This window comes from Marmota flaviventris, chromosome 17, assembly GCF_047511675.1.
Source record: "Marmota flaviventris isolate mMarFla1 chromosome 17, mMarFla1.hap1, whole genome shotgun sequence".
Classification (NCBI taxonomy): Eukaryota; Metazoa; Chordata; class Mammalia; order Rodentia; family Sciuridae; genus Marmota; species Marmota flaviventris.
In genome coordinates, this window is record NC_092514.1 from 23223019 (window position 1) to 23235280 (window position 12262).

At 46.9% G+C, this 12262-nt stretch overlaps 1 protein-coding gene across 4 annotated transcripts in view; it reads left to right on the forward strand.

Annotated features, from left to right (window-relative positions):
* Gas7 (growth arrest specific 7) overlaps nt 1-12262 on the forward strand; it is a 230518-nt gene that overhangs the window by 209021 nt on the left and 9235 nt on the right. For all 4 annotated transcript variants that reach the window (XM_027946796.2, XM_027946793.2, XM_027946799.2 and 1 more), the window contains 3 exons: nt 2806-2884; nt 8237-8365; nt 9136-9259. In XM_027946796.2, the coding sequence (XP_027802597.1) occupies nt 2806-2884; nt 8237-8365; nt 9136-9259 (332 nt within the window). The remainder of the gene's footprint in view (nt 1-2805; nt 2885-8236; nt 8366-9135; nt 9260-12262) is intronic.

Genomic DNA, 12262 nt, shown 5'->3' on the forward strand with positions numbered 1-12262 from the left:
GGGACATACAGGCAACGTAGCCCCTGCTGCCTGGAAAGGGACTTTCCTAAGACTCTCCGTGCCCTGCAACCACTGTGCTGCTTCGGAGTCTTCCGGCTTCCACCTCCCGGGCCTGGGCTGCTGCCAAGGACACTGTGTCCTGCCAGCACACCCAGCATATGCTCCTAAACCACATGCCAGGTCTGCGCCGCCATGCTGCACACACATGAGACAAACACACACATACAAGCACTGGCCCATGCGCCTGTACGGGTGCACATCCCCGTCACTGTTGCACCTGGTAACCCCGTGCACACACTGCCCCCAGCAGGCACACGTGTGCACATGTGAACCCCCTCCACACAGTGTGCAAAATGTTTTTATGCATTTATACACAGATCTGGGTGTTGAACCCAGCCCACATTGAAAACCCTCCAAGTGCAAAACGAAGCTGAGAAATTGGGTGCCGTCTAGGAAGCTGTGGGGGGTTGGGGCTAGAGAGGCTTGTGCCGCCCGAACGCCGTGTTCAGATTGGCTTTCTGAGGACACGTGCGTGCTGGTGAATAAACAGAATTCAATGTATTCTGCCTTCCGTTTTCCTCTCCTGGGCAGAAAGGAAATGGGATTTGGGTCTCTCCCGGTTGACAGTTGTGACAGGATCACATTGCATTTTTGATTTGGCGTGCCTCAAACCATATTTTGGGACAGAACGACGTCTATCTGTTTTTTTAAATGAGAGAATTTCTGAGTGGGTTTTGTTCTAAAATTTCTAATGATTTTAATTTTGATTGACATATTAAAGGTACATGTTAGCAGAGCTCAGGATGATATTTCCACACACTTGGAAGTGGCTCTGAGGGGCTAGGAGTGCCAGGAAGGGGTCGCCCTGCGTGGGGGGTGCATTGGCTCAGATGGGCTCATCTGAATGTTTGGAGTAATGTCCTTCCACTTGCAAGTGCCTAGTCTGGAGGTGGGGCCATTGTCCTGGGTGGAGACTTTGCTTGTTCATTTTCTCCCAGTAGCCCTCAGCTAACATTCTCGGGTCACCATACATGTCCCTGGCCAGTCCCTTACCATGCACTCTGCTGACAGCAAATTTCAGCTCTATAGGAAAAACTCTGGACATCTCCCAGGGCCTTTCTGTGGTTCTCATTTGTACCTCTCACTGGCTGCTCTGTGTCAATCAGCTACTCGGGGCAAAAACCACTCACCTCTCTTTAATCATGGTCCCACTGGTCCTAGGACAGCCTGTGTAAGCCACGTGTCACCTTGGCTTTCACTTTAAAGCTAGAATCCGACTTGAGATCATTCGTGTGTATAGCATGAAGGAAGGGTCAAGGTTCCTTTTGTCCCTGTGGATATACAGCTATCTCTGCACCATCTGTTCAGTTCATCCAAGGGCTCGGGGTGTGGCTCCGTGTGGTGGCGCACTTGGCTAGCCTGCACGTGGCCATGGGTTCCATCCTCAGCACTGAAAGACAGGGGGAAAGTCCATCAGTATGAATCCATTCACGAGGGCACAGCCCTTGTGGCCTGATCAACGTCTCAAAGGTCCCATCTCTAACACTGTCACATGGGGATTAAGTTTGCCTTGCACATTTTGGGGGACACGATTGCTTCTACCCCTCCCTGGCCCTGGACCTCCTGCCCACCTATAGGATCAGATGGGATGCCTAGGCCACCTACGGTGCCGCGCCCCCCACCGCCTATGGCCTTGACCAGCTTCCTGGAGCTCAGGCAAAGACAAATGTCCACAGCTGGAATTGTCTCAGACTCACTCCAGTTCTGCTCTGTGGGGCTCCCCAGGGGACCTTTCTCTGCTGCTCAGACTCTTAGATAAAAATCAGTGTCATTTCCCACAAACAACTCCCTCGACCTGAGCGCGTGCTCCCACCACTCTGGACCCTGGCTCAGAGGGATCGTTCTGCTCCGTTGGGTCATTCTTAGCTGCCGCTTGGCTGCTGGGCGGGGAACCCAGAAGTGTCGCAGCGAGCTGTCTTTTAATCAGCTTTTCCCACTCAAGTTGAATGAATTCTCTGGGGGAAGTGGCTTTTTGATAAAATGAAGCCAACTCAACTTTCAGCCTGGATTTACTGGCTGGGTTGAAGAGGTCAGGAGGCAGGGGATCATATGGAATGATCAGTGAGGTTGAGGAGTTCCAGATAATGAAAGCTGTCATATCCCTTTGAAAGTCTCTGGGATCTGGAGATTTCATCTATTGGAAGCATCTCTCTGGAGTGGAGAGGGGATTTCACTAAGAGGACTTGGCCATTCTCTTGTAAGCTATGGGCAGCAGTCGGGCACATAACCCAGAAGCTGTGCCAGAGAGCCACACTCCTGAGCATGTGCGGGCAGGGGGTGGGGTGGCCTTCTCCGCATGTGGCTGTACCTACCATGTCCCTAGACCCAAATGGTCCATCTGTGCCTCTCCTGGAAGCCAAGCAGCTACAGAGTTGCTTGTAAGCATTTTTCATAGTACCTTCCATTCCAGAGGAATTTTTCCTTAAAAATGAATCTGTCCACCTTCCTTGAATTACCAGCAGACATTTGTACACCTCACTAGCAATCCAGGGGGGGGGGGGATGATGGCGATGTCAAGACACTGGGGACTGTAAGCTAGCTCACCCTGGTTTTGCTGGTTCAGTCTGGCCCTCTAGATAGTTTGTGCCTGGCCTCTGCCTCCTCCAGATCCAAAGTTTAGAATGGTGTATACCTTCCCAAGTTGTAAGCTTGAGATCATCTTAGGATGGGCCGAGGCTTCAGACTTGAGGTTGGTACAGCCCTTTCTGGGGTCCCCCAAGTCTAATAATGTCCTACCCATTGCAGCTCCTTGGGAGAAGCTTGGGCCCAGGTGAAGAAGAGTCTGGCAGATGAAGCAGAGGTTCATCTCAAGTTCTCCGCCAAGGTAAGCTCCTCCCTGCAGTTGAGACCTGGGCTGGTCTTACACAGTGGTGCCCTGATACATGCTTAGCAACCATCTCTCCAGTTTGTAGCGTTTGCCCGATTCCTGTGGTGTAAATCTCAAGCTACCACATTTAAGTCGCTGAAGACAGAGTCGGAAAAGGTGCACACTAGAGTAGGACATCATTAAACAATGTTTTCATGATGCAGACAAGTAACATCAATAATCAGCAATCTCCACCCAGGGCTTGGATAATAAATAGTACAACATGAGTAGGAAATAGTAGTTGCTATTTATGACCTTGGTTCTTAAAATAGTGTTAATTATAAGTTCTCATAATTTCATTTGTAATAATGGTTATGTTTCACGGTCAGCTCAAGAAAAACTCCTGAAAAGTTAATGTTCTGTTCTTGGGAGCTACTTGGCGCTCTCTGTACATCTGTGGGAAACAGAGACACCCTCCAGTTTCTAAAGTAGACCCCAGAGTGATGTCACCTGGTCTCTCTTTGCCAGACTTTCAGAGAAATGGATTGGCATGTTCTATCTCTTCTTGGTGTCTGGAAATACTAGAATGTGCCCAAGGGAGAAAACTATTTGCCTTTATTTGTTGCTGTAAAATTTCAGAATGGGTAAATGACCTTCCTTTCATTTGGTTCTAAAGACACTAAACACCAGGACTTATTTTTGAGAACAGGGATGTTTCAGTCCTTCTCACTCCACTCTCAGGGATCAGGATGGTACCTAGCCCACAGTAGGTGCTTCACAAATATTTTCTGAAGTCATGAATACATGGAGCCTTCTGAGAGTCTCTCACCCCATCTTTTCAGATCTGTTTGTCTCAAGATTTCTCAGTGACCTTGCCATCTCTACTCCCTGGCTCATACCTCCAACATTCTTCTCTGGCTCTCAGCTACTTTTTAAGTAAAACATAAACTAAGTGTCTCATTGAGATAACTCATACTAAAGTGTGCATGACTGATGGAGATACCCATTAGCATGCCTGCCTTCTGCCTTCTAAAGATGGGACCTCAAGAGGGGCACTATCCTGGTGACTCTGGTTTCCTTCTGTCATCCCACCATCACCAGTCATATATAGCAGCCCAAGGGGACATTCCAGTAGAGGGCTTGAATTCTGTGAGCCCCACACCCTCAATATTTAAATACTTTCCTCCTTATATGTTGGTGATATTCCTCAAAGACATGGCTCTTCCTAGGGCTCATGTTCAGCACTCACTGGTCCTCTTACCTTGCTAGCTCTGTTCTCACTTAACAGTTGCAATTTTCCGCCCTGGGGACTGAATGACGTGTACTCTTGGAGCACAGGAATATGTCCGTATGCCCAGGTCTCCCCGCTGTAACCCATCATGGTCCTCTGCACACAGAATGAATGACTCTAAGGACTAAGACCATAAGAGCTTTGTAGGAAAGCTGGGCTGGGTTGGCAGCATGTTGCTTCTAAAAGGCGTGAGCGCCCCAGGATTGAGCCGACACCTAGCGAGGCATGCAAGTTCCCAGCTAATGAAAGCAGAGCTCAGGTTAGGTCAAGCACTTCCTGGGAAGATTGCTCCAAGCTGTGGCAGAGAAGGGAGCTCCATGGGTTGGTGTCTTTGGTGTGCTGTATACAAAACAGTGAGTTTTTTAAGCGGCAGCTCCGACCCCCAAGGTCTCCTTTCTCCTGTCTTGGCCCCTGACCTCCACTGACTGGTGAGATGAATGCTGGGGTGGGGATTGGGGCTGCCACTCTCCTGGCTTGGGGGTGGGGCCAGGAGCCAGGGCTGTGCATGACTGGGAGCTTCAGTTTGTCTGCTGGATCCCCAGGGTACTGGATATAATCCATCCCTCTCCGTCTTATCAACTACCATGCAAAAGAGCCTCACCACCTCACAACTGAGCAGAGCAGACAGGACTCAGCCCATGGTCACGCCTCCAAGTGGATCTAACTACTAACGTGGGAGCAAATGGGAAACTAAATCCCCATTTTTGCTTTGAGACACGCTCTCTCTTCAGTAGGGGAGTGGCTTTTAAACAAGACCTTGGGGCTGGAGTGTGGCTCCGTAGCAGAGCTTATGTCCAGCAGCTGGGGAAGGCCCTGGGTTCCTCAAGGAGCCCTCTATCCTCCCCCAGGAGTGCCAGCAACGAGGTGCGAACCATCCCTCCAAACGCTCAGAACATTTTAAGTTGGTTTTCATGAAGCAACACAAATGTCACCATCCAGCTGACCACAGCAATATGACGAATGTTCCGCACAAAACAGACTTTGCCACGAGAGCTTCTGCTACTTCTAGCCCGTCCATCCATTCCGTGTTGGTGGCCTTGGAGCATCAAAGTAGCCTCCTAGTGGTCTCGCGGCAATTTCTTGAGAAAGAGGCTCCAAGGATTTGTGTGTCTGCCACGGATAATGTGGCTTCCTATGCGTAAAACCCATTTTCACGTCTGCTCTAAAAGGCGCCTGGAAATTTTGCTCTGAATGGTCTGTGTCGGGGGTAAAAGCTCTTTAAAAAATGCAATTTTGTCAGAGCAATCTTTCCGGCTTCTCTGTCAACCACCTCAGACCATTGCTAATAGCAACAGGTCGCTAAAGAATCGGTATTGCCACTGGTTCCTGTAGAAAAAGGGAGAAAAGAGAAATTCCTTTTGATGGGAGAAAATCTAATCATGCAGGAGAAGCCTTGCATTCGGCAGCAGATTTCTGGGGACAAGGGAAGCAGGATAATGAGTTTTAGCTCAGAGCTGTCCCTAACAAGCTTTGTGACGTCGGTCAAGTCACTCAGCATCCCTGGGATTTCTTTTCTTCCTGTGCAAAACGAAGAATTTGAGTCAGATCAGCCACTGTGACCCCCAGGAATGCCCTTCACCTGGTTACTGGGTACGCACAGGTCCACATGCAGGTACCCACTCCCATGTCCATTCAGATAGCCACACATGCATGTGGCCAAGATGAATGTTTCCCAGGACTATTAAACCCTTCTACCTATTCTCTTCAATTGTACGAGGTGAAAAGAAGTATCAAAGTCAGCCAAGCTTTGGAGAGGGGAGGAATCTCCTCCAGTGGCCTAGCCCATGCCATAGAGGAGAGGCCAACCCAGGAACTTTCAGGAAAAGCTAAATATGAGTATTAAAAGATACCAAGCCATCTTGTTTAAAGAAAATAAATTATGTCTTTAAAAAGAACTTAGGGGGCTGGGGATGTGTCTCAAGCTGTAGCGCGCTCGCCTGGCCCGGGTTCGATCCTCAGCACCACATACAAACAAAGATGTCGTGTCGGCCGAGAACTGAAAAATAAATATTAAAAAAATAAAAAGAACTTAGTATAGATAAAGAGTTGGAGAATCCATGAGTCCTCACTTGCACAGTTGAATCACTTCAGACAACTAGTAGCTTTATTTCCTGTTTGTTGTTTGGAGTTTGGGGAAAGACTTGGATGCCCTTCCCCAGACCACACAACCTGGGGCTGGACCCGTGAGTCTTCAATGTTAAGGAGCTCCTTCAGGTCACTCCCAGGCACAGGAAAGTCTTGCAGTCACTTGTTTTTCCAAGTCCTCAGAAAGACACCCCAGAGTTTTTGAGTCTACCCTCAGAGACCCCAGTCAGCTGGTTCCATGGCAACTGAGTTATGGACCATCTCCTACTCAGTAAATGCCTGATCTGTGTATGTGATTGTCTCCGTCTGTTTTCTTTGTCTATAACTAAATACCAGAGACTGAGTACATTATGAAGAACAGAGGTTTATTTCGATCAAAGTTCTGGAGGCTGAGAAGCCCAAGATCCAGAGGGCTTTCCTGCTGTGTTGTAACAGTAGAGGGCATCATCCCACAGCAAGACAGAGCAAGCACATGTCCTTTCAGATCTGTCCTTATAAAGCCACCAGGGCCATCCTGACGATCCCACTCATGACCTCATGTATTCCTAAGTACCTCCCAGAAGCCCCCTCCAGATACCATCTTGTGAATTGGAGGATTAAGTTTCCATCATCTGGAATTTGGGGAACACTTTTAAACCAGGGCACTAGGGGAAGAGATTCGTTTCTTCTCATGGGTTCTCAAGTTTGTAGCCTCCTAATAAAATTGCCACCAGGTGGTGATGTTTTCCTGGATGAGGAAAGTTTCAGGGGCTCAAAAGAATAAATAATAGGAGACACAGTCGGTATCAGGAGGCACATGGCACCTGGGTGGCTGGCTCTCTGTTAGTCTTGGAAGGTCATCCAACAGCAAGACTGTCTGCTCACCACCTAGGCTGTCCCTGGCTCTACCAGGGCAGGGCTACCTCGATCGATCTGTTTTCTCATAAATTTCATGCTTGCAACCAAACTTAAGTCAAACGCTCTGAAGATATTCTCAAAAAGGATGGGGTGTAATGTGAAAGAAGGAAGGAAAAAAAGCTTAAAAACTTGATGCTACCTAAGTCATCACAAAGCAGAAAGTGGTTCCCTTTCTTAGGAATAGGAGGGGTGGTCCCCTTCCAGCCCTGTGAATTGAGAACAAAACCCTGTGGATACAGTTAGGACAGTCACCCCTGTGAATCACCAGCAGACCTTCAGCAGCTCCCGTTGTGAATTCCTCGAGGTTTGGACCACGTCCAGATCACCTTTATATTCCAGGCACACGGCACCTAGCAGGTGTTCGATGAATAGAAAAGATCTAAGATGAATAATTGAACGGCACCCCTCACAGTTATTTATTGAGCTGCCTAGCAGTCACTGTGCTAAGTTTTGGGGGACACAAATGGATGACATGGTTTCTGTCCCCAGAAAGCTCCCAGTTTGGAAAGGGACACCCAAGCAAAGCTGTACCAGAGGCTGTGGCACACAAGCAAGCGTGGGACACGGTGCACGTGGGAATTAACTAAGCTATGTCACCGTGTATACTTAGAGTCGGGAAGTTTCTGTCTGTAATGGTGGTGTCCCAGAGGTTGTTACTGTGATGTCATAGCCGTCTTAGTGTAAGTGTACTGTGTGATGGTGAAGGAACAACAGAATCTAACAATGCATCTCAGAGTCTGTCCCCGTCCTTAAGTGACACACCACTTACATACCTATGACATATTTCAAAACCTGTTGTGCATGATCAGTATACACAGTAAAAAAATAACTTGGAATGAAAAGTTTTTTAAAAAGTAAAGATGTGAAAACTTGGAGGAGGAAGTAGTTAGTTAGTGGGAGAATCTGAAGTTTCCTGTCACCCACTCAGAGCTACACTTGCTGCACCTGGTGAACCGCCACTCACCTCTAGCCTTCCAGTCCCCCCAGGCTGTTGCCCCAGCCCAACTCGTCACCTGCTGGGGAAAGAGGAAGAACGGTCCCCACCAACTGCAGCTAATGCCCTGGGTCCTGAGTGTCCTCTCCACCCTCCTCCACAGCTTCACAGCGAGGTAGAGAAGCCCTTAATGAACTTTCGTGAGAACTTCAAGAAAGACATGAAAAAGTGTGACCACCATATCGCTGACCTCCGCAAGCAGCTCGCCAGCCGCTACGCGTCGGTGGAGAAGGTGAGAAGCCAGGACGCTGGGGTGGGAGTCGGGGGAAGGCAGGGGCTGCTAGAACAGGGTAGGCCAGGAAACCAGCTGTGACTCTGGGTGCCACAACAGGAGCCCTTGTCCCCAGATGAGGGGGGAGGGGAATCCGAGCCTCATGGCCCACCCGCGAACCCCACCCATCCAGAGGGCAGGCAGGAGACACTTCCCTGTGGACCTCAGATGACTGCTCCAAGGGTTAATGGGACACCAAGCCTGATGTGCTGCTATTTGTGGTCCCCGTGTCTGGGACCCTCCTGCAGATTTTCTCCTGGTTGATCATCTGTTTCCAGAGGCCCCATAGCTCATCTTTCTACAGTTAGTCACATCTTGGGCAGGACTGCTGGTGGCAGCCCTGGACTAAGCCCAGGCCCTAGAGAGCAGGCACCCAACACCCAGCCAGCTGTCTCCACTGACAGGCAGAGAGTGAGCCACCACATGGAACCAGGAGGAGGGCGGGCAGGTGCTATGAGGGGCACAGGGGGCTCAAGGCTCTGGAATGCCATGCCTGGTGCCACCAGCAGGAATGAGGGGAGCTGGTCTGTGGGCTCCGCTGCCGCCAGTTAGCTGGGTAGCAGCACTGGGACTGTCTGGTCCTGTGGGGCCACTGTAGCATCATCCATGCAAACAGAAAATGAAGGACTTGAGCTGAGAAAGGGGTCGCTGGGCCACATGGCTCTGAGCCCCGCCACCCCCAGGCTGCAAGCTTCATAACAGCTTCTCTGTTTGATGTCATTGGACCCCAGGCCCGGAAAGCCCTCACTGAGCGGCAGAGAGACCTGGAGATGAAGACCCAGCAGCTGGAGATCAAGCTGAGCAACAAGACAGAGGAGGACATCAAGAAGGCACGGAGAAAGTCCACACAGGCTGGTGAGCCCCTGGGCGGCCCACCCGGGCTGGTCACACTAACTAGCACACAGGAGGGGGCATGCCCAGCACCTCTACCCAGCATCCAGGGATTGGAGGGAAGCAGGCCAGGCTGTTCCCAAGCCATGGGGGGGGGGGGGGGGGCTGGAGGACTCATGGCCTCCCCAGCAATGCCTTTTTCTGACCTAAGGTCTGCATTTCTGACCAGGAAGTAGATAAATTCTTCCTTGTGCCAAGAGCTCAGGGCCCAGTCCCTGATTAAAGCCCACAGAAGTTCAGATCTTTATTCACCCATATAAGCTGCACCTTCTCCCCAGGGAGTGCTACTCTGAGGGCTGAGGTATAGCAGTGGCCCCTGCTTGCATTTTGTTTAAATAACCACCAGATTTCAGGCTCTACCCCTTCCCCCAGTGTGCTGGTGTCTGCTGCCACCTAGTGGTCAAGGTTAGCCAGTACACAAGGAGGAAGGGAAAGGATGATTAGAAAAATGTTTAAAAACTCAATAGCTGTTTCTAAAAGAAATCAAGTTTCATAACAGGCAAGGGCAATGCATATTGCCTCTGGAATTAATCTGTGTGCTGTGAAATTATGGCCTGCATGATCTTTAGGTCCCTTTCATCTCAATTTCTGGTGAAGCTGTTACAATTGATTTCATTATGAAATGAAGCAACCACCTTCCGGACATTTTGTAATAAAGTAGGGCAGAAATAACTGGAGCCAAAACTAATGTGGCATAAACATAATATTTAATATACAGATTCTTATAATGCATCACAGTAAATTACTAGAATCAGAAGCATTATTATAAATTTCTAATATATTTATTGGGAATGGAGCCCAGAGAGGAAAAAGTTGTACATAAATTAGTTTAGTTTATTAAAAATAAAATTAAATAAATTAAATAAAATTAAAAATAATCAGCATATGAGAGTATAGAAATGTTAGTTGCCAAAAATAACCACCATCAATACTTCAGAGTGCTTTCACTTTTTAAATATTCAACTGTATATAAATTGGATTGTATTATACTCTGTATTCTGAACTGAAGTTAATACATCTTAGAAGTAGCCCATTTCATTTCCTCTAAATCTATTTATGCATCCATCTATGCATTTCAGATTTTTAAACAATTGCCCAATGTCTGACTATATCATTGTATCCAAATTGATTTCATCATTCCCCTAATTGATTTTTTTATTTGTTTATTTATTTATTTTATATATATATATATGACAGCAGAATGCATTACAATTCATATTACACATACAGAGCACATTTTTTCATCTCTCTGGTTGTATATAAAGTGTATTCACTCCAACTCGAGTCTTCATACATGTACTTTGGATAATGATGTTCATCACATTCCACCATCATTTCTAACCCCCTACCCCCTACTTTCCCCTCCCACCCCTCTGCCCTATCTAGAGTTTGTCTATTCCTCCCATGCTCCCCCTCCCTACCCCACTATGAGTCACCCCTCTTATATCAGAGAAACATTCAGCATTTTGCGGGGGGGCGGATTGGCTAACTTCACTTAGCATTATCTTCTCCAATGCCATCCATCTACCTGCAAATGCCATGATTTTATTCTCTTTTATTGCTGAGTAATAGTCCATTGTGTATATGTGCCACATTCTTTTTATGCATTCATCTTTTGAAGGGCACCTAGGTTGGTTCCATAGCGTAGCTATTGTGCGTTGAGCTGCTATAAACATGGATGTGGCTGTGACTCTGTAGTATGCTGTTTTTAAGTCCTTTGGTTATAGACCCAGGAAAGGGCCCTAATTGATTTTTTAGGACTTTTAGATTGTTTCAGAGTGTTTACCAAGCCAGCAATGCTTATCAGAACTGTAAATTTGTTTATGTGTAAGACCAGATCTGCATATAGAGAGAATTTTGATGTTGGGTTGAAGGTTTTTCTTCATTTCAATGAATATTTCCAAATTGCTGACCAGAGAAGGTACTCACCTATAGTATCTCTGAGTACCTATTCCCTAAACCTTTGAGTATTGTATGCTTTGAAATCATTGGTGTGCCGCTGAAAAATGTTTTGCTTATTTTGCTTTTCTCTGATCAGGGTTGAACATTTAAAAATACAAATTATTTCTGACTTACTTTTCTGTGAACTAATTAACTTGTCTCCCCCTTTCTTTTTGAGGTCTTGTTCTTACTACTGATAAGAATTCTCTATAGAGATTAACCCTTTGAATCACAAATATTTGCCCTGGATTCTATTTTTATTTTTTCTTTCTTTCTTTTCTTTTTTTTTTTTTTTTTTTTTTGTCATTTTTTTAAAAAGTTTGTTTGCCTGGCTTTTTGTTGCTATTTTTGTATATAACATCTTTTCCCTGTGGCATTTAGATTGGGGGGGTGGGGGTGGGGAATCACCTTCAACCTTCCCAAGATTCTATTTTAATCACCCAAGTTTTCTTGTTCTTATGTGGGGAGAGAGTGTTGAGGTATTTATTTTTTATTTTATTTTTAACAGTGAAATATCCAACCCACCAGACATTTCTTTTTTTCTCTGCCCAGGTCCCTAACCACACCCCACAGCGTCTAATTTGTGTCTTCATTTCTGCTCTTCTCAAGTTATTTCACTATTGAGGGGTTAATTTCATCTTTGAGCCAACAGTTGTCTCAAAGAAAATCTTTACATTTTTCAAGAGCAAGGTCTTTGTTACCCTTATTGCAAACATCTTGATTTACCTATCCTTTATTTCTTTGTTACCCTTATTCTGATTCTTGCAACTACATTGCATTTCCATCAGATGATACAGAATCTTATTTCTGTAGCTTGAAATTATTCTGGGGGTGGGAACGAGGTAGCACAGTGATAAAGGGCATGTGCCCTGTGTAGGATCCCCAGCACTGCAGAGAGAGAGAGAGAACTACCTTTATTGAATAGTTACTGTGTCTGGCCTCAGGCTACGTTCTGGAAGGTGATGTCACAGTCTCTGTAAGGAGGTATTTTGTGAATGAGAAAACCAATGGGAGCAAGGATGAGCT